The 21,541-nt window shown below is 41.3% G+C and overlaps 3 protein-coding genes across 8 annotated transcripts in view; 2 read left to right on the top strand and 1 right to left on the bottom strand.

Moving 5' to 3' along the window:
- The window catches only part of LOC129091133 (C-terminal-binding protein 2), a 97,689-nt gene extending 94,752 nt beyond the window's left edge, over nt 1-2,937 (top strand). For all 6 annotated transcript variants that reach the window (XM_054598627.1, XM_054598623.1, XM_054598626.1 and 3 more), the window contains one exon: nt 227-2,937. In XM_054598627.1, coding sequence (XP_054454602.1) covers nt 227-407 — 181 coding nt within the window. In that variant the 3' untranslated portion in view covers nt 408-2,937. The remainder of the gene's footprint in view (nt 1-226) is intronic.
- On the bottom strand, nt 2,670-16,916 carry zranb1a (zinc finger, RAN-binding domain containing 1a). The gene is made up of 10 exons (XM_054598640.1): nt 16,638-16,916; nt 15,385-16,254; nt 11,467-11,654; nt 10,545-10,698; nt 9,572-9,643; nt 8,234-8,432; nt 6,900-7,020; nt 5,061-5,190; nt 3,922-4,151; nt 2,670-3,725 (listed from the first exon to the last, which is right to left on the bottom strand). Exons 2-10 carry the CDS (start codon nt 16,214-16,216, stop codon nt 3,510-3,512), a joined length of 2,142 nt encoding a protein of 713 aa, XP_054454615.1. The 5' UTR covers nt 16,217-16,254; nt 16,638-16,916; the 3' UTR covers nt 2,670-3,509.
- A 1,390-nt stretch (nt 16,917-18,306) lies between these two features.
- Nucleotides 18,307-21,297, top strand: hpdl (4-hydroxyphenylpyruvate dioxygenase-like). The gene is given in 6 exon segments (XM_054598660.1): nt 18,307-18,929; nt 19,026-19,192; nt 19,285-19,436; nt 20,368-20,495; nt 20,653-20,726; nt 20,729-21,297. Coding segments are annotated over 6 exon segments (1,269 nt in total). The 3' UTR covers nt 20,854-21,297.
- Nucleotides 21,298-21,541: the final 244 nt, after the last annotated feature.

Here is a 21,541-nt window from a genome sequence, read left to right as displayed (position 1 = left end):
TTACACATAGCTACAATAAATGTCCATCTTCTATAAACATAATTAAAAGAAAATGTCCATCCCACAATTCCTAGCAGAGGTCTTTTCTTTTAATGCTTAAGGTTTGTCCAGATAATCCCTCTTCAGGGTGTTTTAGAATGTTATCTAGTCAACGTATTAGTAAACTACATCCACTTTGGGAGTCGCACTGCCAGTGACACTAACCTTTGACCTCCACCTTCCCCAGATACCCACCGGGCGTAGTTGGAGTGGCTCCAGGTGGCATGCCAGGTGCGTTAGAGGGCATGGTGCCAGGTGGGGTGCCCATCGCTCACACCCTGCCCTCTGGTACACACCCCTCCCAGGCCCCGTCGCCCAACCAGCCCTCCAAACACGGCGAGACCAGAGAGCACCTCACCGAGCAATAGCAGCAAAGGGATAAAAAAACGACAACATCTCATCCGACGTGTCGACACTCAGAACCAACGAATCACAAAGCAACCGACCAACTGGGACCAAGAGACAGTGAAACAACACAAGCGGCTGACTGTTGAATCAGTCAGCAACTGGGAACAAAGGAAGTGTTCCGGGGAATTTGTACTTTTAATGTTTTAGTTTCTACTCTCTGTCTCTTTGGGTTCAGTACCGACTTTACTTTTTGATGATGATGATGTTTTGTTTTTGTTTTTCTTCGGGACATGCCTATGATTGTGGACACAGAGTCGAGTGTTTTTAGCACTCCGGGGTTACCTGATGAGACTCTGTCCGGCCCCGTACACCTCAGAGCTCATGGGAAACGTAGGCCCACATCTCAACACACCAATGGGCAGCGAAAGAGAGAAAAACTTTGGCATCATGTGCTACTGGACCTTATTGCCCGGCCCCCCCGATTTCCTCCTGACCCTCCCCACCTCTCCTTCACCCAGCTCCAACCCTCCTTATGTAACTAATGTGTGTTGTTTAGCCCCCTCATTATGCCTCAGAAGAGAATTATTATTTGTTTTCTTTCAATCTTCTGTGTGAATGACTAAAAATGGATTACTGACTATATATATTTATCATTCGTCAAACAAAAAAAAAAAAAATTGCTCATCAGTTCTAGTAATCTAGTGTGGGTTTTAACCCTTTCCTGGCAATAATACTTATGACAGCTGTTGCAGTTATAGGATTTCACCACTTGAGGGCACTTCTACACAGTGTGGGGGATTTCTTCTGCACCTGTGACTGTTGACACCATGAGTTGCTCCATTATATGTTGTGTGAATATTTTTTTAAGCTGTAAACACTAAACAAACATTCACTTTATACATTTGATTGTAGCTGAATTTTGACATTAAATGGATTTCGAGGGAGCTGCCAGCTAAAGTATTCAACTTTTCTCTTGAGTTAAGAGTTTGTTGGTAACGTGTCAGTGTGACTGTGAGCTGGGACGAAGGACATATTTTTTAGACTCATAAAAAGTAAGTTTGGTGTGATGCATCTGATTCTTCTGTTGTCAAACAGATGACGGCTTATAAAACCCGATATCAACTTAGTGGCGGCAGCACACAGATTGTGACCCCCCCTCCCTCCCTCTCTTCTTTGAGCACATTTCACACTGAAGACAGGAAAGGGTTAAAGCAAACTTACTTTCATTAATGACTCAGGAAAACACTTTTTTGCAGATTTTGTTTATTCCCAGAATTCTGTCTGAGGAAAAAAAAAAAAAAAAGATAAGACTAACCTGGTTAGTCTGGATATTTTCTCTCCTCCCTCATCCTCTCCATTGTGGTATTTTTATATACAAGGCGCATCCCACGTTTTTGGTGTTAAAGAGTTTTGAAGAGTCCTGTTAGATTTGTATTGCCTAGTTAAATGTTCCTATAACCATAGTCCTATGTGATCCACCCTTTCTCTTCTCTCCTTATATTTTCTTTGTTCTATTGAAGGCCAGGTTCTTTGGGGGCATCCTGTACTCTGTAAGAGCAATAGCAGAAAACTCCTTAGTGTCCCAACAATAGCAGAAGAGGCAGCCAGCAGTATGTTTTTGTTTTTAGTGTGAGTATTTGTATTTGTTTCTTGTACAAGGTGAACATTTAGCATTCAGTGCAGTTCAAATAAAAGATACGATTCTGAGAACCAGCCGTCTGTACCAGCATGATTTTTAACACCTTTTTTTTGTTTGTTTTGTATGTTTTATTAACAGAGCAGCTCCTGGTGAGATACAGTCTTTCAATGTAATCGTACATGATCTGTGTCATCCGTGTAGTTTTATCTTTTGTCACAGGGAGGCGCCAAAGTATAAACAAGTCCTGATAACAGAAAGTAAAATGCAGCAAATTCCATATCACCTTTCATCTGATGCTATTGAATATTAACTTTAAGTAACAACGGAGAGAAATTCTGTGTTGAGGTTGTGAGTCACTGGATGCTTCCATGAGGGTGACTGCATTAATACAAATGTGTGATTTCCTCCAAAAACACTTTTCTAACAGGCTTTCAGTTTCGCTCTTCAGAGGGGTTTATCCTGCAGTATTTTGGATTACAGGCAAATCAAAATTTAAAAAAAGATTCCCATTTACAATTAGCCAGTGTGTTATTAAACATAGTAATTTCGGCTAAGGCAAGGGGAAAAAAAACATTCATTCTAAAGTCAAATCCAAACGGCACACGAATGAGAAATGTGAAAACAAATGCAAATGGCAACAAAGGGGACACAAGTGAGTCAAATTTAATATTGTTGCACTCTATAGAAAGAGGCAGAGTGTTTGGTTTCTTTTTTTTCCCCACCAGCATCACCACCACCCATTCTAATAGGACATCGAGCTACTAAATCACACGTAAAAATGTCAGTAAACTTGTACGTCCTTTTCCCCCGCCCCTCACAGAATGTAGGTATCATCTGTGCAAAAATAAAATACTTCAAGACTGAACAGAGCAAACGGAACACAGATTAAACCGGGGGGGGGGAAGAACAAAGGAATCGCCTCTGCACGCTAAATGTCCTACACAAATAAATAAATCCAAACATCAGAAAGGGTTCTGCAGAGGGATCAGCAATCAGAAGGAAAAAAATGGGTGCTCTTTAAACCTTAACATACACACAAAGATCAGCATCCTCTACGTTTTTAAGCAACATTTCTGTCAGGCAATTCTGTAAATTAAAGTTCTCATCTAGTGCAGCTTTGGGATTTCCTTAAATACAGAATATTTTTCCTACATGTTCTAGTATTTCCATCAGGTCAAAGATTATTACTTTGAAAACAAAGGAGGGATTTGAGTACAGGAAGGCAAATGAAGTGGACTTGATGTGCTTTCATAGGAGCAGTAATCAGGATTCTGTTTTGTTGGTGCTGGTATCATGTTTTTCTATCATGGAGCTCACACAACACATGCATTATTACAAGTTAAAGATTTACATTTTTGGAGAAAAGAAAAAAAAAAAAAAAAAAAAAACAAACAGAAATATAGATAGTAAGGTTCTCTCCCAGAGCCTACAGTGTCCAGTCTGGAATTTAGGAGCTCTTTCTTCTCTGCCTCCTCTCACTCACTCACTCGTCTTCATCCTCCTCTTCCTCACCGTCGGACAGAGAGGCACAGGGGCGGATCTGGCGGTATCTGTCCAACCACTTCTCCACCATCTGGGTGACGAGGGGGTGGTTGCGGCGGCGAGAGCTCTTCTGCATTGCTGCCAGCATGCCTCCCTCTGTCACGCAGCAGTCCAGCCATTCCCTCAGCAGCTTCTCCTGCTGCTCCTCGTTGCCCATCTGAGTTGCAGACAAACATGCATTTTACTTGTTATGACAAATTAAAGATTTAAAACAATTCTAATTGGCACCATGAACTGTACATAATGCTCATTGTTTTCACTCAGAACTTATGTTCCCAAGTATGTTCTTTGCACAAAAAACACAAAACAACAGCGCACAACTAGAGCTCAAATTTTGAAGCATCAGTCCCTACCTCTTGTGCAGACAGGAAGTGAATGTGCAGCAACTTCCTCTCACTGTCCACCAGTGGCAAGAAAGTAACCGTGACATCATCGTCAGTATTGAGGTTGGCGCCTGCACCGCGATTGTCGTAGCCGTCGTTCTCCATGGCCACCAGGGCCGAGAAGTGGCCCCGCGTGTAGCCCAGGGCGATGGGGCTCTTCCAGCAGAAACTCTGCTCCCATAACAGAGGCAGGTACACACCTAAACACACACACAAAACAAGTAAGACCAGCTGGGAGCTTCTGAACGCCACAACACTCAAGCAACCTGGGGAGGAACACAATGCAATGTGTGTGTATGTCAGTTGGGGTCAAATGAAACCATGGTGAAATAAGACATAGTATAGGACGGTTAAAAGCCATCATAAAAAGTAAAAGTAAAGTATGTCGAAATATTGTCAAACAGTCATAGTATAGTATGTTGAAAAAGTGTAATTGGTTATTATGTTTAAAAAAAAAGTTATAGTATTGTACGTCAAAAAAGTCTTAAAAAAAGTCATAGTACAGTCAATGAAATTCATAAAAATGGGCGGCTGAGGCACACAAGGTAGAGCGCTCGTCCCGTAACCACAAGGTTGGTGGTTCGAACCCCTCTACAGTCAACATGCCGAGGTGTCCTTGAGACACCTAACCACCAGTTGCTCCCCGGGCGCTTCTTAGCAGCCCACTGCTCCTCCGGGATGGGTTAAATGCAGAGAATTGTAATTTCCCCATTGTGGGACTAATAAAGGCTTAATTATTATTATTATTATTATTAAAAAAAGTCATAGTATAGTATGTCGAAAAAAGTAAAAAAAAATAAAAAAGCGTCTTTTTGTTCTATATTGTCTACCTAAGGTATTCTTCTACGCACCTGTCGTCCAACTGGAGTGCAAAAGTTTTGCTCTTTTTATAGTATATTATGTTAAAAAAAAGTCGTAAAATAAGTCTTCAAAAAAAAAAAAAAAAAAAAGAGTCTTACAAAAAGGCATAGTATAGCAGAACATGTCTAATTATTAATTTGTGTAAGCCCATGCTTTAAACAAATTATCACTCAATATATTAAATAGTAGCACAATCCTTTCATAAATTACGATTACAATCTCCCAATCTTATCTAAATGCTGCCTCACCTTGAAAACGAGTGTAACCCAACGTTTCCCCACGGAAACTTTTGTAGTATTTCACTCCGTAGACTATGATCGGCCTGCGAAGAATGTGTGCGAGAACAAAAATGTGTGTCTGCTCCAGGCTGGCCCCGGGCTGAGAACAAGAAAAAGAGAAACAAAAAAAAACAACATCATACAGCGTCTGTCATCATATAAACCTTCCCTCAATTGTACATTCAATATTTATGCAACCAAAAATAGTGAGAAGTGTTGAGACTGCCAAGTACGGTGTTCATATTACCAAAAAGATCATACTACAAAAGCAGACTGCATAACTGCTGTTAAATATAGTACAGATACAATACATTTCACGTTGAAAGAGCGCTTCAAAGGACGGGATATACAAAAGGATGATCTTATCCTTTAGATTTCATCCCTCCATCACTGTCAAAGCCTCGGACAAGGTCATCACATGTTAGTGTTTGCTGTGTTTGATTATCCGTCGGTGGAGTGGCTCTCTGTGCTAAATGCCTTTAATCCCAAGGTCACATGTTGGGAAGTAGTGCTGCTTCAGCGGGCGTTCCAGCCAATCAGATGAGCTGTCTGTCAATCTACAACTCCGTCTTAGGGGATCTATAATAATTGCTTATGTACTCCGTGTTAGTCACACAAGATCGAACCTTCCGACTGTGTCTCCCATGCAGGTCAATTCAATTCACTTTACTGGCAGGGAAGTTAATGAGCATTACACCAAAAGCATTAAGATAAGACAGTGCTGTTACACACTGACTATCAAATTAAATTGTGTGTGTGTGTGTGTGTGTGTGTGTGTGTGTGTGTGTGTGTGTGTGTGTGTGTGTGTGTGTGTGTGTGTGTGTGTGTGTGTGTGTGTGACTGTTAAAAGTGGAGGATCTGTGCAGTTTAAAACCTGCCACCCATATTTAGATCTTGTACCTCACAATGTGGGTTCATAGTTTTAAGTGTTTATGTAGATCATACAGTACAATATGGTCCAAACTAAACGTGGTGTTGTTTCAAAGGACGTTGAACTGCTGTGTGGACATGCCCCTACGCTCCCAGCAATTGTAGGTCATTAAGACTGGTTCTCCGAAAATAACCTTTTAAATGACATGATAGAACATGAATAAATATCCACATTGAGATTAAAAACATGCCGACAGATGCTGTGAACTTACGCCAAAAGTACCCTGTGGAGGTTTTTGACCGCTCGTATGGAACGTTGTGTGATGAGCGGGTACTTATTGTGTTTGTATTTCTTGCTCATCTAATACACAAGTAAGGGTCTGCATGAGCAGTAGGTACATAAGAATACAGGTGATGAGATTTGTATTTTCTGCCATCTGTAGAAGACAGTAATGCAGATGTGTATTGCATGCCAGTCAAGCTTCTCCACTGATTGAATGACAATGTGTTTTTGTGAAAAAATATTGAGTCTAAAAATAACTGTGCTCGGTGAGGGATGTTTTTTTTTTTTTCTTCCTTTTACTCCTGACAGAAGCAATAGGAAAAACAAAACAACATGGTGTGTTTGTCCCCAGAACACAAAATTGGACACCGAGCAAAGTTTGTCCTTTTTGTGCAAAAGGACTATAAATGAGGAGGTGAACTTCCTGCATTTCTAAATTTGCGCCAGGTGGTTTAACATCTTCTAAAACAAGTCAAAGTCACTAAATATTAACTTGGTGTTAATATTTAAGTATTCCTTCTCCCCTTAACCATTTATCAAAAGCTCCCACACTCCCTGCACAGCCCTACCACATCATACTGGGCCATTTTCTGTCTTTCAATTGATAGTGAACTCGAGGAAGGAAGAGAGTAATCCAGAAGGAACCTCATAATTACCTGACTGGCCAAAGACAGGATGAACGCCCAGTCCTCCTGCCACTGCTCTTCTCTCAGGGAGAAATGCAAACCGAAACTCTGCGAGTACCACGACTCCCACTCCTTCCAGCGTGTGTAAAACCTAAAAAAGAAAGTTATACATGAAGTTCATTTGAATCACATTTCAGACTCAATTTCTCACTAATGTCACCTTAGTGCAAAGAAGAACCACATGAAACAATGAATTTAAAGTATCCAAATGAAAACACTTTTTAGGACTCAAAAGAAACCTAGTTATACAAAATCATACACATACCTACTGCAATACACATTAAAAAGGAGAACATCCCTCTCATGTCTGACTGCTACTAAGTAATCAAACCTCCAGTATTTGACTGTGTGAGGGAAGTATGTAAATATCCTGAGGAAATGCTTCTCCTCCAACCCAAATTATCCAAACCACCAAATTGCAAGCAGGGCATGATTGCATTGGCAGTCCACTGGCTACAGACAACCAGAAAGCTTTTTATACTATTACTGAGGACATTCATATCCATTAAAGGACATAGAACTTGGGCAGTTGTAACACTGAAAGACAGGACGATCAGAAAAGCAGCAATCAACACTTAGCCCAGATGTGAGACTCATGACTATGTGGTAGTAAAAATGTCCTTTGATGAAATGCAACATCTTTGTGAGTGAGACATTTTTTTTTTTTTAATGTGTCAACTCTAGTGCGGGGAAGCTACAACTTTCACATCCGTCTCGAGTATTTAGTGCTTTAGACCTGCTCTCACTTTGTTTTTATGCTGATGACACACAGCTCTTTTTGAAGATTCAGTAAAAATTCCAAATTCATAGTTAATGTGAAATTTCATAATGACAGAAGAAACTTCATTCACATTACATTACAGTCATTTAGCAGACGCTTTTATCCAAAGCGACTTACAGTCAGTAGTATATTACATATCATTCACCCATTCACACACTGATGACAGGCTACCATGCAAGGTGCCACCATCAGACTCTAACTAACATTCATGCAACATCCAGTCCACACCGATGGCAAGCCTTCGGGAGCAACTTGGGGTTAAGTGTCTTGCCCAAGGACACATCGACTGCCGAAGCTGGGTATCGAACCACCGATCCTCTGATTGGAGAACTACCTTGCTCTCCACTACGCCACAGCCGCCCCACAATTCACAATACTAAGAGATCCAGACGTGCAAGTGTATCAAATTGCTGTAAGAATCCAAAACATTTTGGATATATGGCATTTTGTATAATACTTTACAATACAAGTCATAAAAGGTTTCTTGGATTATGTGACTATAGGGACTGGTTGGGTGTCTTACCAATGGGAGCAGTCGTGCAGGCTGTCATGGAGGGTCTTGCGGAGAACAGAGTCCTTGTCGTAGATTCCCCAGGTGGCCTGTAGGACAGAGTCTAACAGACAGTCCCCGGCTGTGCGGTTCCACAAGGCGTACAGACGACTGTCCAAGCGTGTGCCCAGCTCCAGAGACCAGTTGATGACAGGAGATTCCTCTTCCAACTCTAATCACAGAGAGAGAAAAATGCATGAGAGTGGTGTGAGAGAGCACTAAGAGGAGGACATGTTCAGAAGTTTAGCTCTGAAAGATGGGAGGGAAATTGTCATGTATGAATGGTCATGTATACAACCTAACTGGGATTGATACATTGGGACTGTACCTCAAAAGAAAGACATCTATCTCTTTAAAATCCTGATACTGAATATGTAAAATGGTCAAGGAGCTGGTTCAAATTCAACCCACCAAGACCAGGAAAGTGGAAAGAGCTTATAGAGGAAATCTACTCCATGGAAAAACTGACTCATTATCTAAGGACTAATGCAGGGACCGATTAACATGTTGGGATTATGGACTGCATACGAGAGAAAAGATGGGTCGTGTCATCTGCTGGTCTGAAAATAATTGTTTGAAGGTTGGGAAGAAAGTAGTGCTCCACTTTCCTGTTTATATATTAAAAATATGTCTATTTTTGTCTTGAATGTGTTTTTTTTATAGGATATCGCTCACTGTACATACAAATAAACACATGGCAACATACAGAAAATAATGATACACAGAATCTTAACGTATACATTCATTCAATTATCCCAGCTCACAAAAGTGTGAGCGTGGCAGATCGCTCAGGGCTGCCATCCTCAGCAGAGAAGGCAATAACTCCTGCTGAAGCAAGATCCTCTCCACTGACCTACTCCCAGTGTGTCATTGTTCCATGATCGGTGCAAAAAAAAACCAAAAACCCAGAGCACCTCCCATCAGTAACCCAATTTGTGGCGGCTTAAATAGGTCACTAGAATCCTCTGACTCCTTCAGCACAACACACATACGCAGATGTATGTTCATAGACACACAAATACAGTCAGAGTTCAGTCCTGGGAGTGAGAGAGGAGGGAGGGGAACTAGTGAGCTCTATTAACCTAATTAGAAAATGTATATAAGATGAAGCAGGAGGTGGAGAACTGGTACAGGACTGAAGTACACAAGAGCAGATGTTGCTTTTTAGACCCATGTACTGTCCGGGGCACAGACAGATCATGAAGCACAAGTAACCAATACTTATATCGTAACACCTGATTGGGTTTAAATAAGTGCAAACTGGGGTCATGTGCAGATACCAGATATAAAAATGAATGAATTAATTGGTACCTTTCTGCACATCTCGATCCAATACCTCATCGAACAGCTTCTCTTGGACAGCAGGCGGCAGGTCTTCTATATCTGCAAAGACATATGGGAAATATATTGTGTTTTTATTTATTATAACCCCAATGGTACACTACACTGAAGGCGACAGAAACCCTACAGTAATGACACACAGGGATGTTCTTTCCAATTCCATTCGTTGGCTGACATTTTGTCAATGGCAAACTGTTAACACAAGCGCTGTACAGCATGTTGTGTTTCTCTGTGTATCGAACTGTGCATACACCAAGCCAGAACACTGGTGGCTATTCTCTGGCTCAATAGTGAATGGCACGGGCTTTGTTTGAAAGAGAGAGAGAGAGAGAGACAGACAGACAGCAACAGAGGGAGAGCACCCTGCAGCTGGCATCTGGCCAAATTCAGTCTGCAAAGAAATACTTGGCATAACACACAATTTCTTTTTTTTTTTTTTTTTTTTTTTAAATCTATCAGTGAAGCCTGCGTAATCTTTTATCCCAGCGGCACTGGCAGCTCAGAATCAGAATACAACTGGGAGCTCTGAAAGCAAAGTGCATGTCATTTCAGTGAAGACATTACACCACAGGGAAAGGACACTGAGCTGCTGTTTCTCTGAGCAATGCTGCACAACAACGACAACCCTCCAGAGACGGGGGTGAAAACAGCCGAGATCACACACTGAAATGCCAAATGCTGTTTAGAGGAAAGTTCTGCATACGTGCATGAAATTACAGCAGGAATACAATTCCCAAAATCTCCATATTACTTATTTTTCAATTCTACCCTTGTAGAATAAATGTACATTTTCATCGAAGGACCTCAAAAAATCAAAAGTTACGAGGTTCTTTTTTTTTTTTTTTTTCTTTTTTAAAATCAGTCACTGAAGGTGTTAGATTACACATATCCAAAGAAGTCCAATGAGCAAAGTGCTGTGATCATGAAGAGATATGGTGGGTACCTGCAGGCAGGGTGAAGGTGACCAGGTCAGTGAGGAAGTAACAGGCGAAGTCTCCTTTGCGTTGATGTAGTGATGCTGCTATCTCCCTGCGGATCTGCTCCGTCAGCTCGGGACACACCATGGAAGGGATGCACTTAGCTGCCTGCTGATTCACCTAAAAAAGACAAACACAAGAGGTAAATATATCAATATATGTATGATCAGATACTTGTGATACATGTAAATCATAAACATTTTGGAAAAATTAGAGATGTTTTGGACAATTTTAAAAAACAAAAAGGACATAAACCATGTTCTTGCATGTATATATTTGTCCAAGGATGGACAATATGGATAAATGTTGACAGGATTTTCTTAAACACAATAAACACATATTGTCTATAGATGTATTTTTTTTATATTAAGGCTCAAATTCTGCAGTGAAGGGGCCATCTTTTCTCTTTCAACCTCAGCTACTCGTTTCACAGTGCGGCCGTCTGGGCCTTTTCCTAATCATTGCTTGCCCTCCTTGCAAACCACATCAGCTCTGTGGCATCAGGTCCATTAGGAAGCAGTGGCAGGACTGCAGCCAGGCTAATCCTCCACCTAATCCTTAAAGTGCACTTCTGCTGTAATTAAAGGCATTACAGGCATCTGCTGTATATCCTCTACTCTAGCGCAGAACAATTACAGACTGACGTGGTTGTCGAGGTGAAGAACTGAATAGCATCAAAGAATACAGGCGCAGTTCTGACTCTGTGTTGAATAACCAATTAGATGGTCTTTGTATAATGCACTCCTGTAAAAACAGTCACTGGTAGTTTTCCACCCCAATTCTCTTTTATAAGACTTAAAGGAAAATTTTAAATCAGATACCAATACAGATTCTGCTGCATATTCAGAAATATGCATGTAGAGAAATGGAATCTATAAGCATGCTAACCTCTGTGAGCAGGATGGCTAGCATGTCCTGCCTCTGGAAGCGGATGGCCAGATGGACCAGAGTGAAGCCTACGTCGAACGCCGAGGACCGGTTGAGGAGCTGCACCTCGTCAGCAGTGAGCTGCCGGGCGATGTCACCACCGGACGACTTGTAGGCTTCTATTGCCGCCAGGTCTCCCTCCACCACGCCTGTGACAGAGGGGAGGAAGCAGAAAGAAAGGAAGGAAGGAAGGTCAGAAAATAGGAGACAAACATTGGCGCTGACTTGTAAAAATGTATCAGCTGCAGTTGCTTTTCCAGGAATTTATGTAAACAGGCTAGGGCAGTTAGATGGAGGTGTCACACATACGTTGTTCTCAACCAATGTTTAAGGATGGAGGAGGAACGGTGCCATTCACAAAAACTATGTACTTCTAACAGCCTGTTTAAAAAAAACCCTGCTGTCATCACAACGCATATATATATTTATTTATATCAGTGAGGGAAGACTAAATATTATAAACACCATACACTCAACAGCACCGCAAAATACAGGCTGAAAATTGACCATAAAGTTGAATCAACACCTCTGTAAAACAATTTCGAACTAAAACCGAACATCATAACCTTCACACAGGTTGTATTTACTGCAGCATGGATTCTGTAATATTGTAATGAATTAGCATCTGAGTTAATATACTACACCAAATACTAGTGTTTCTTGTTCAACCACATGTGCAAAAGAAAGACATGGGAATCCTTTTAAAACAGGCCTATTCTCTGTAAATGGATTAGCCTGCCTCTTGGAGCAGGTCCAACTCCATGTCCTTGCTTGTAATAGAAGCTAGATGTAATAAACAGCCTGCCTTGTCCAATGAAGGAGCTACAGGAAAGAAATCACACATCCTACTGTTCTCAGTCAAAAGCAATCCATATTAAAATATGGGGTACATTTGCATAACAAATTCAACTTCAAAAAGAGCAAAATGTTGAAAGAATCCAGAGTGAACGGAGCTCTCTAGCTCTTGACGTCAACCCGCAGTTCGGATGACCTCTAGATGTAGCCACTAGCTAACCCAGTGTGAGAGCAGTTAGCCCACTGTCAGGCTGCTACGTAGCAGAACAGACAGAGCAGTGTAGCTTAGAACGCACAGCTATCAGAGAGCTGTGAGACACAGAGGACAGTCTGTGCAGATCAGCGTTCTCCCCCTCCTTTCAAAACACTAGTCTTAACATCTGTCATGAGTGGAATGAGCGGCAGCTAGGGCAGAGAACGTTGAACACAGAAGCACTGGCTAAATTGAACAGACTGCCTGCCTACGTGAGGTAGGTTGTCCTCTCCGGCAGAGGAAGAGGACGCTTACCCTGAGCGAACACGTACCGGAACGTGCCAAGAACGCCTGGACCAGGTTACCTTAAGAGAACCTGGACTGGAAGGTGCCAAGAACGCCCGGTCCATTCAACACATGCTGGGCGATACTTTGCAAACACAGATCCATGTGATGGATGCCAAATCATTTGGACTGAAACATAGATACTGCCATGCTGGAGAAAAGCAATTTGGTGACCTGTTTGGCAGCTGTATGACTAAAGATGATTTGAAAAGAAAAAAACAACACAATTAATGCGTTTGGTTAAAGTCAAAGATGTCAAATGCCATTCCCATTATGATAGTGTGAACATTAGTATACTAGGGTGTGCTGTGGTTGTCTCACATTACAAAATGTTCTCCCAGAAAGAGTGTGCAATTTCAGTCAAATACCTACGTTGCATCTCTTCCATTGTTTCCCGACTACCTCTTTACTGTCCTATCTAACACACACTAAAGAAAGAAGAAATGGCAGGGTCGCTTTGGATAAAAGCGTCTGCTAAATGACTGTAATGTAATGTAGTGTAGTGTACTATGAATATTAGTACATTATGTGTACTTTGCAGGATTAATAAATTGTATGGAATTGGGATTACTTCTAAAAACCCTATTATCAAACCTATTATGCCAGGATTAGTCTGTACAATATCAGTCTCAAAGTGGTTAGAAACGGGGCATCCTAAACATCAGGCATCACCATCTGGACCGACCATAATATTCTGTTGTTATTTGAACTAATCAAACTGAAATTGTTATTGATATTTGTGACTAAAATTTCTACAACCTGATACCGTCATTTTCTATAGAATTGTGTACTCATGGTTGGCTGATCAAAAAGATCTTTCCAGTGTTTACAGGCAAACACACAGCTCTTTCACAATGTGTTGTTATGAATCACATAAAACTCTACACAATAACATGGGCAGTATCAAACTGTAAGCTTTATGTGTTTGAATACCGAGAAATAGTATCTGCAATTGCAACACTCGCCAGGTTGAAGTCCACACAAAAGAACAATATTACACAAACAGAGGCTGCTTCCTTTTGTGGAAAATAGAATCAATGGGATCATCCCACTTTGGCCCAGATACAGAGCACTGAAAAAACCCCATCCGATCAGAAACAGTAGCGCAAAGTTAAATCAAGTTGCGCAGCCTGAGGAAGTGCTTGGCTCGGCTATAAAGCGCTGCTCGACTCAGTCACTTCCTCCAACTCTTTGAAGAGCCCAACTGTAAGAAAGTCAGCTGACATGGTATGAATAAGAATGAACAACAGTATTCAGAATTTTAAAAAAAACAAATGGCTGAAAATGTCCGTTTGAGGTGGCTGTAAGAAAGCGGTGGGGAAATATTCTCACCGTGACCTTAAGAGTAATGATTTCCTATTCCACAACAAGAAGTTGGAAAGGGGGGGGCAATCAGTGCAAAGGTCAGGAGGACACTGATTATGTGCATACATTTTGTTTTGTTGTTGTTGAGAGACTGGTGTTGATGTCTTGTCAAGGCTATTTTTGCCTCCCAGGGCCCCTGCTCAGCACATAAGCACCACTGTTTACAGGGCCGGTTGACTGCGGGCCAGGAGAGTCTCTGGTCCACGGGCTGACTGCGCTGTCCAGACGGTCCATTCATCCCCACCGGCTGGGAAGCAGTCGCACCCTCTCAGTTTATCAAAGACACTCTCAGTGGCAGAGCAAACGCATCTAAGAGTTCCAGTGAAGGGATGGATCAAATTCCTACGAGCCATTTTAGTTACACATCTTCAGAATAATGCCATTCAGCATATTTTATGCTTCGTTGATTCAAAGTATCCTCTCACTACAGGGATTATTTTTCCACAAAGCACTTCCTTGTGAAATGCAACCCTACTCAAAGAGCTTGCCAATTTCCTGTTTTCGAAAAAATTCCTGTTGTAAAATAATATATCTGAAGTCAAAAACAATAACATGTTGTCATTCATTGAAAAGAAAACACCCAAGTGGATCACACTACTATGTAACCGTGGCCTTTGCGGTGTGACTGGATTACCTCACTGGGCATCACATCACGGAAGGAAGCAAAAAGATGGTGTGACAATAGAAGTGTTGTTACAAGGAAATTTGGGACAAGAATGTGGATCCTTTGTTTCAGTAGGACTTTAAGGTGAGTCATAGAGAGATATGAGGGCGAGGGAGATTTCTCCCACATAATCAGAAACCAACAAGTACTTTGACTATTTGTACTCATTACAAGACACGCTACAAGCAAAAAGCTGCATCTCTTTAATATTTTCATCATTGAGTAATTTATTGATGGAAAAAGGAATCTAGGAGAGACCAAAATTTGTGAAAAATGACAATAGAATGTTCCCAGAGCCCAAGGTGAAACCAACTGTCCAAAAAAGATATAATTTACAGTGACCTAAAACAGAAGGAATCAGCAAATCCTAATATTTCAGTAGCTGGTCTTGGATGCTTGGCATTACTTTTAGAAATGGCTTAATCGATTTTAAAATTTCTTGTTATTCATTTTCTGTAGACTGACTAATCGCTTCAGGCCTCACAGGAATGAAATGTAATAACGTATAAAAACTCACCAGCACATGCATTGAGGAACAGCCAGTCTGTTTTCCTCATTCGATTTCTAATCTGCTTTAGCTTCTTGAAGTCCACCTCTTGCTCCTCTTTGCTGCTCATGGCTCCAGCTGCAAGCTCTATCCTCTGGAAGTCCATTTTGACATAGTCTTCCCTCTTGGGCATTGGAGGGGACCTCCTTTGGCCCTGGCCTCCACTGCAACCGCCCCTCCACCCAGCCCTGTCCTGTTCATTTATCATGGGGGTTGGCTCGGAAGACTCGGCCAGCTCTATGGCTTCCTGGTTGTTGGGCTTGGGGTGGTCACAAGCCACACACTTGGGGGTTGTGGGCCAGTTCTGGTAAGTGCAAACTGTGCATGTCCAGTGCTGCGGATGGGTGTTGAGTCTGTTTCTGTCATTGTACTCCTCACAGGTATCCACCGGAGAGTGGACAGCAGGACGACAGCCAGCATTGGAGCCTGAAGTCTGGGGGGACTCGGTGGGACTGCTGGTCCTCACGCGCTGACACAGGCACTGTGTGCAGCGGAGCGCTCGGGGCCAGTTCAGATAGGTGCACATCTGGCAGGACCATTTAGAGGCTATCTCAGCCATGCTGGCTGTCCTGACTCTTGGCCTAGCACTGGAGTCGGGGCAGATGAGGATGTTGCTGCCACTCTCAGTTCTGGGAGAGTCCCACTCCAGACTGGCGTCCAGATCGGGGCTGGTCTTGTAGGGTTCCTCCGTGATGATGGGACCCCTCAACCTCTGTGCACGGCACATGGTGCACTTGACTGCAGAGGGCCAGTTTTCATAGGTGCAGTAGTCACATGCCCACTTTACCTTCTGCTCTGTCATTGTGGATCACTTTGGATGGTCGAACTGAGGTGATGAATCTAGACAGATGTGAGGCATAAACAAAACAAACAAAAAAAAAATCACCATAAATCATCCTGAAGGTCTATAAATATGATAAACAAACATTGTGTGTTCCAGATACATGAACAATACATCAGGTATGTTTTCCAGCACAGTGTACACTAGTCACTGGTCACTGCTCTGAGGCTGTGGAGTGATTGACAGCCTGGACTTGATCCACAGGACGGCTATATTGTGCTACCACGTAGGTTGTGTTTCAGCCTTGTTAGCTTCAATGCTAACCACCTAGCATCCATAGCAAGCATCAGTTTTAACAATTAACACGCTTCTGCAATTAAGTGCAAACATTAAACATGTCATATTAGGGAGGATGTTAAGAAAAATAGGTTGTAAATCTCACCGTGTCGTGGCTGCGCCCGTTTCCCAAGTGCTGCTGAAAACCACAACAAACCCTGTCCTCCTCCTCCTCCTCCTCCTCCTCCTCTAGCAAACCTTTCCCAACCCGACGTATTTCCACCTCTTTTCTTCCTCACATGTTTACCCCCATGGACACGTTAACCTCTCACGGAATAAACCACACCTTGGCAAAGGTATAAACACCTTGAATCATGGTATAAACATGCGACACTCCATGGCTTCAGCAGCCTCCGTGTTGTTTAATGGCGGCGACAGCGAGACAAATGAGCAGCGGAGCCAAAATAAACGCTGGCTTGCCTACGTCACGAATCATCTGGCTCAGCTCGCAATGCTATTGGATAAAAGGAAAATACCGCGGTGCGTTCGGGATCTGTCGGATTTGTTATGTTTCACGGACTCTCATAGGCTGTACGAACATTTATTAAAAAAAAGGTTCAGAAGAACTTGTGGATTTTTTTTATAACAAGGGGCAGATAATATATATATGTGTATATGATGCGTTAGATTTTATTTATTTGCTGAGGTTGAATACGCATTGTGTTTAGTCTGAAAATGGGACGTTTGACCACACGATTCAGAAATATCCGACTTTATCAAGAACACTAAAATCTCCGTTCCTTGTAGACAAAATAGGCAAATTACTCTGGAAAAAACAAATCTACAATAACTTAGATAAGAGATAAGATAAGATAAGATAAGATAAGATAAGATAAGATAAGATAAGATAAGATAAGATAAGATAAGATAAGATAATACTTTATTAGTCGGGGAAATGTACCTATAATGCAATGTCTTTGTATTTTTTACAGTACCAGTCAAAAGTTTGGACACACCTTCTCATTCAACTACTTTGAAGAATCTTAAATATAAGATAATGTATTTTGGAAAAGTCAAAATAATCAAGGTCTTTTATTTTTTAGTACCAGTCAAAAGTTTGGACACACCTTCTCATTCAACTACTTTGAAGAATCTTAAATATAAGATAAGATAAAATAAAATAAATTAGTCCCGCAGCGGGGAAATATACAGGATTACAGCAGCATAGAGGATAGTGCAAACAAGAGACATAGTAAAAAAACAAGATCAAAAATAAGTATTATAAATAAGCAAATGAGCAATAAAAAAAAACAGTTAAAAACAGTAAAGAATCCACAGTTACTGAAATATTATATATATACAGACAGAAACTATTATAACTATTGTGTTGCACAGTGTATTTGTATTGCAAAATCATAAAAATAAAATACAAAAAAATAATAATAATAATAAAAAAAATAATAATAATAAAAAAAATTAATAAATATATATATATATATATTCTGGTTTGTTGAGCATTTGTTTGTGTACCACATAATTCCATATGTGTTCCTTCATAGTTTGGATGTCTTCAATATTAATTTAAATAGTAAATAAATAAAAAATAAAGTAAAAACCATTGAATGAGAAGGTGTGTCCAAACTCTTGACTGGTACTGTATATCAAAAGTCACATTAGTTAAGATATTATTTGCATATAGAAAAGGCATCACGTGACGTTCCCGGAAACTGTAATTCCACCATGTGGCCACTACGCCAGATTGTCCTTGAAAGCGTGGCGCTGTTCCTGGAGTAGAGTTGGACACGCCTCCTGTCAAAAAACGTCACCTAGAAAACATGGCAGCGCTGTTGACCAGGTTGCATCACATTTCGCTCCACGTTTCCAACGCGGAGAAAGTTGCCTGCGACCTTGTCTCTAAATTTAAATTCAATTTATTTGCCACCAGACTGACGCATGGGGCCAAGCAGCTCGCCTTCAGGAAGGGAGCGGCTGTCTTCATCGTGAATGAGACGCCACACCGGACCGATGTGAGAATGAATGAGACGCCTTCCAAATGTCTCTATGACGTCATTACGCACTACCCGGTGGACACTGTCAACAACGTGTGTTTCGAGGTGGAGGATGTGGAGAGGTCATTCAGGGCTCTTCACCATCTGGGCTGCAACATCATGGTCCCGCCCACGACTGTCCACGACCAGTGTGGTTACGTCACCTACTCTGTGGTCAAATCCATCGTGGGGAATGTGTGTCACACTTTGATTGACAGGACAAAATACAAGGGCAGCTTCTTGCCAGGATTTGATGGCATTGATAATGAGTGCAGCTTGCCAGAAAACGACATGTCTTGTCCAATCACACATTTTGATCACATAACATATGTCAGTCACAAGAAAACAACCCACCAGGTCATGAGGTGGTACGAGAAGATCTTTGGGTTTCAAAGGTTTTTCATTGATAGGTGAGAAGTCAAAACATGTACTGTTGCATCCTTATTTACATTCTGTTCACCTTGATGTCTGCAATGAAAAAATGTACCCCCTGTCTTCCCGAGCAGTGATGAAAATGTGGACGATGGTTTTGTCATAAACCAGGAGGGCATTGGATTGCGTCTCACCGCCATGGAGTACTGGAAATGCAGCAAAGCCGGCATCGCTCTCCCCTCTGTGGACAAAAAAGAGCCTGACTGCAAGTTTGTGATTGCAGAGTCACTGTCTGAACAAGGTAGCTGTTGCATCTTTCAATTTGTATTTCATTTTGTGCCATTTTTAATGACATGCAACACCTGCATCACTGTGTGCTCTCACTTATTTCAGGCAGGAATCAAGTTGACACCTTCTTGGAGCAGCACGGGGCCCCGGGGATCCAGCACATTGGACTGTACACAAAAAACATTGTTTCTACTGCTCATGCGATGGCGGATGCTGGTGTCCAGTTTTTCTCCCCTCCTCAGGCCTACTACATGCAGGTTTGACCGACTCTTACAACAACTTATTTGCTATAACAACTAATACTTTTACCGCCTTGATAAAAGCAGTAAATGGCCCACGTTGTATTCATCAAGTTAGATTATAGTAAATAAATGTGTAATAAAGCACTAATTACAGACACGCATGACGGATCAGGATTGTCTTTAAATAGTGCAATTACAGAGCTGCACTGGCTTGTGAATTTTCAGCTCCACCATGTAAAATGTACACACACACACACACACACACACACACACACACACACACACACACACACACAGTCCAATTTATAGTGAATCACTAGGCACCAAAGAGCTTTATTTAACAATAAATCTGCAGTGCACCTTCTAGTCACATCTTGGAGCCTGAATGTTCCTATTGTTCGATAATCGTGTACTACTTATAACATTGAATCTAACATGAAAGCCCAGTGTACACTCTGTTTGTTTTACTGATGAGGGGAAAATAATGAAAATAATGAGAGAGCTTGTAGGCGCAGTTAATTTAATGCATATTTGGTCTATTTTATAAAGTATTTCACATGTGTATATGTTTTCAATAACATGCATGAACAAAGTTGATATATATCAAATGTATATATTTTCAAAATGGCAAGTCATGATTCATAAATAAGGCCTATAGTGAACTGGGTCGCAAGGTTTTGTCATATTTAAAAAGTGGTTCCCAAGAAAAAGTATGGGGGAAAAACTGCATTAAAGAACACAGGCCCAGCACACTACGTTTTGGTGTAATAGTACATCTATAGTACAATTATATTGATATATTTTCACTTAGTCTTCTAACAAATCGGTTTCTATGGCTGATTATTACATTAAGTAATGATCAATAACATATACTGGTCATTTTTGCAAATGTGTCATCTACTACGGTGGTTATCAGCTCTTCTTCCTATCCTGTGTGCTGTGACAGGTGGGAAAACAGCAGGAGATCGAGGAGGCAGGACACAACCCCAAGATGCTGGCGAAGCACGGCATTCTCCTGGACACAGACCTGAACCAGGACCTGTCATCACCGACAGCATCCAGTGAAAACCGAAGGTGAGAGGCAATCGATAGCTGTAATCACGCACCACTTTTAAAAATAGCCTCTGAATCACACGTCCAGTTACTTTCAGCGTAGAAATCAAGTCAACATGTTTCTCAGGGTCACGTAGGACCAACTATGTGTCCTTACTTTGTTATTGTCTGTTTCCAGGTACCTTCTCCAGGTGTTCACCAAGCCCATCTTTGCAGAGGATACCTTCTTCCTCGAGCTGATAGAGCGAAGGGGGCAACAGGTTTTGGTGAGGGGAACATCAAGGCGCTGTGGAGGTCTGTGCAGGCCCACATGGAGGATCAGGGGGGGGATTCTCAAGAAGAGCAATCCCCCAAAACTGTCCAAACTTCACAGTATTAGTCAACCAAGATAGTTTTTAACTGATGATATTTTATTTGCTGTCTTTTTATACAAAAAACATGAGAGCACTTATAAAAAATGATATTTAAAAAGTATGTAGACTGTATAAATACATATAATTTATTTACATGAGTTTTCCACAGGTGCCTTCCATTTCAGCTTTATAATTTAGTGGTAAATCTCAAGTTGTCTGTTGCACTGCTAACAAGTACAAAACATAAGTTGTATTAATATCCATCCTTTAACATGACATTAACCTCAAAGATGTAAAACTGCACGTTGAACAAAGTGGTACTTCAACAGAAGTTACATATTTTACTTGAAACTTGAAATGTAACTACACGAATACTTTTTCTGTAGCAATAAAATAATGTCTGGGTTTTCAATGTGTCAAAGAAAAGCAACTGTCTGACTTCACAGCAACTGTTCCTCAATAAATCTGTAACTCACACCAGGCGTGAAGACCAATTACTGTCCTCCATAATATGGGCTTTCTGTTTCATAGTGTGGGTGGGCTACCTTTCAGAATAAGAGCTCTTAAAGGGAGTCACCTCTGGCAAAAACATATTTTTTCATGCAATGATCAATTTTGCGATTTTGGGCTATTTTGCCTCCGTAACATGTATTCTTTCAAACTACTGGAAAGATTTATTTTACTACATTTTGTTGGTTTGCATCTAGATTCATC

Source organism: Anoplopoma fimbria, chromosome 5 (assembly GCF_027596085.1).
Source record: "Anoplopoma fimbria isolate UVic2021 breed Golden Eagle Sablefish chromosome 5, Afim_UVic_2022, whole genome shotgun sequence".
Lineage (NCBI taxonomy): Eukaryota > Metazoa > Chordata > Actinopteri > Perciformes > Anoplopomatidae > Anoplopoma > Anoplopoma fimbria.
The sequence above is the reverse complement of the archived record's forward strand: the minus strand, read 5'-3'. Positions and strand labels throughout refer to the sequence as shown.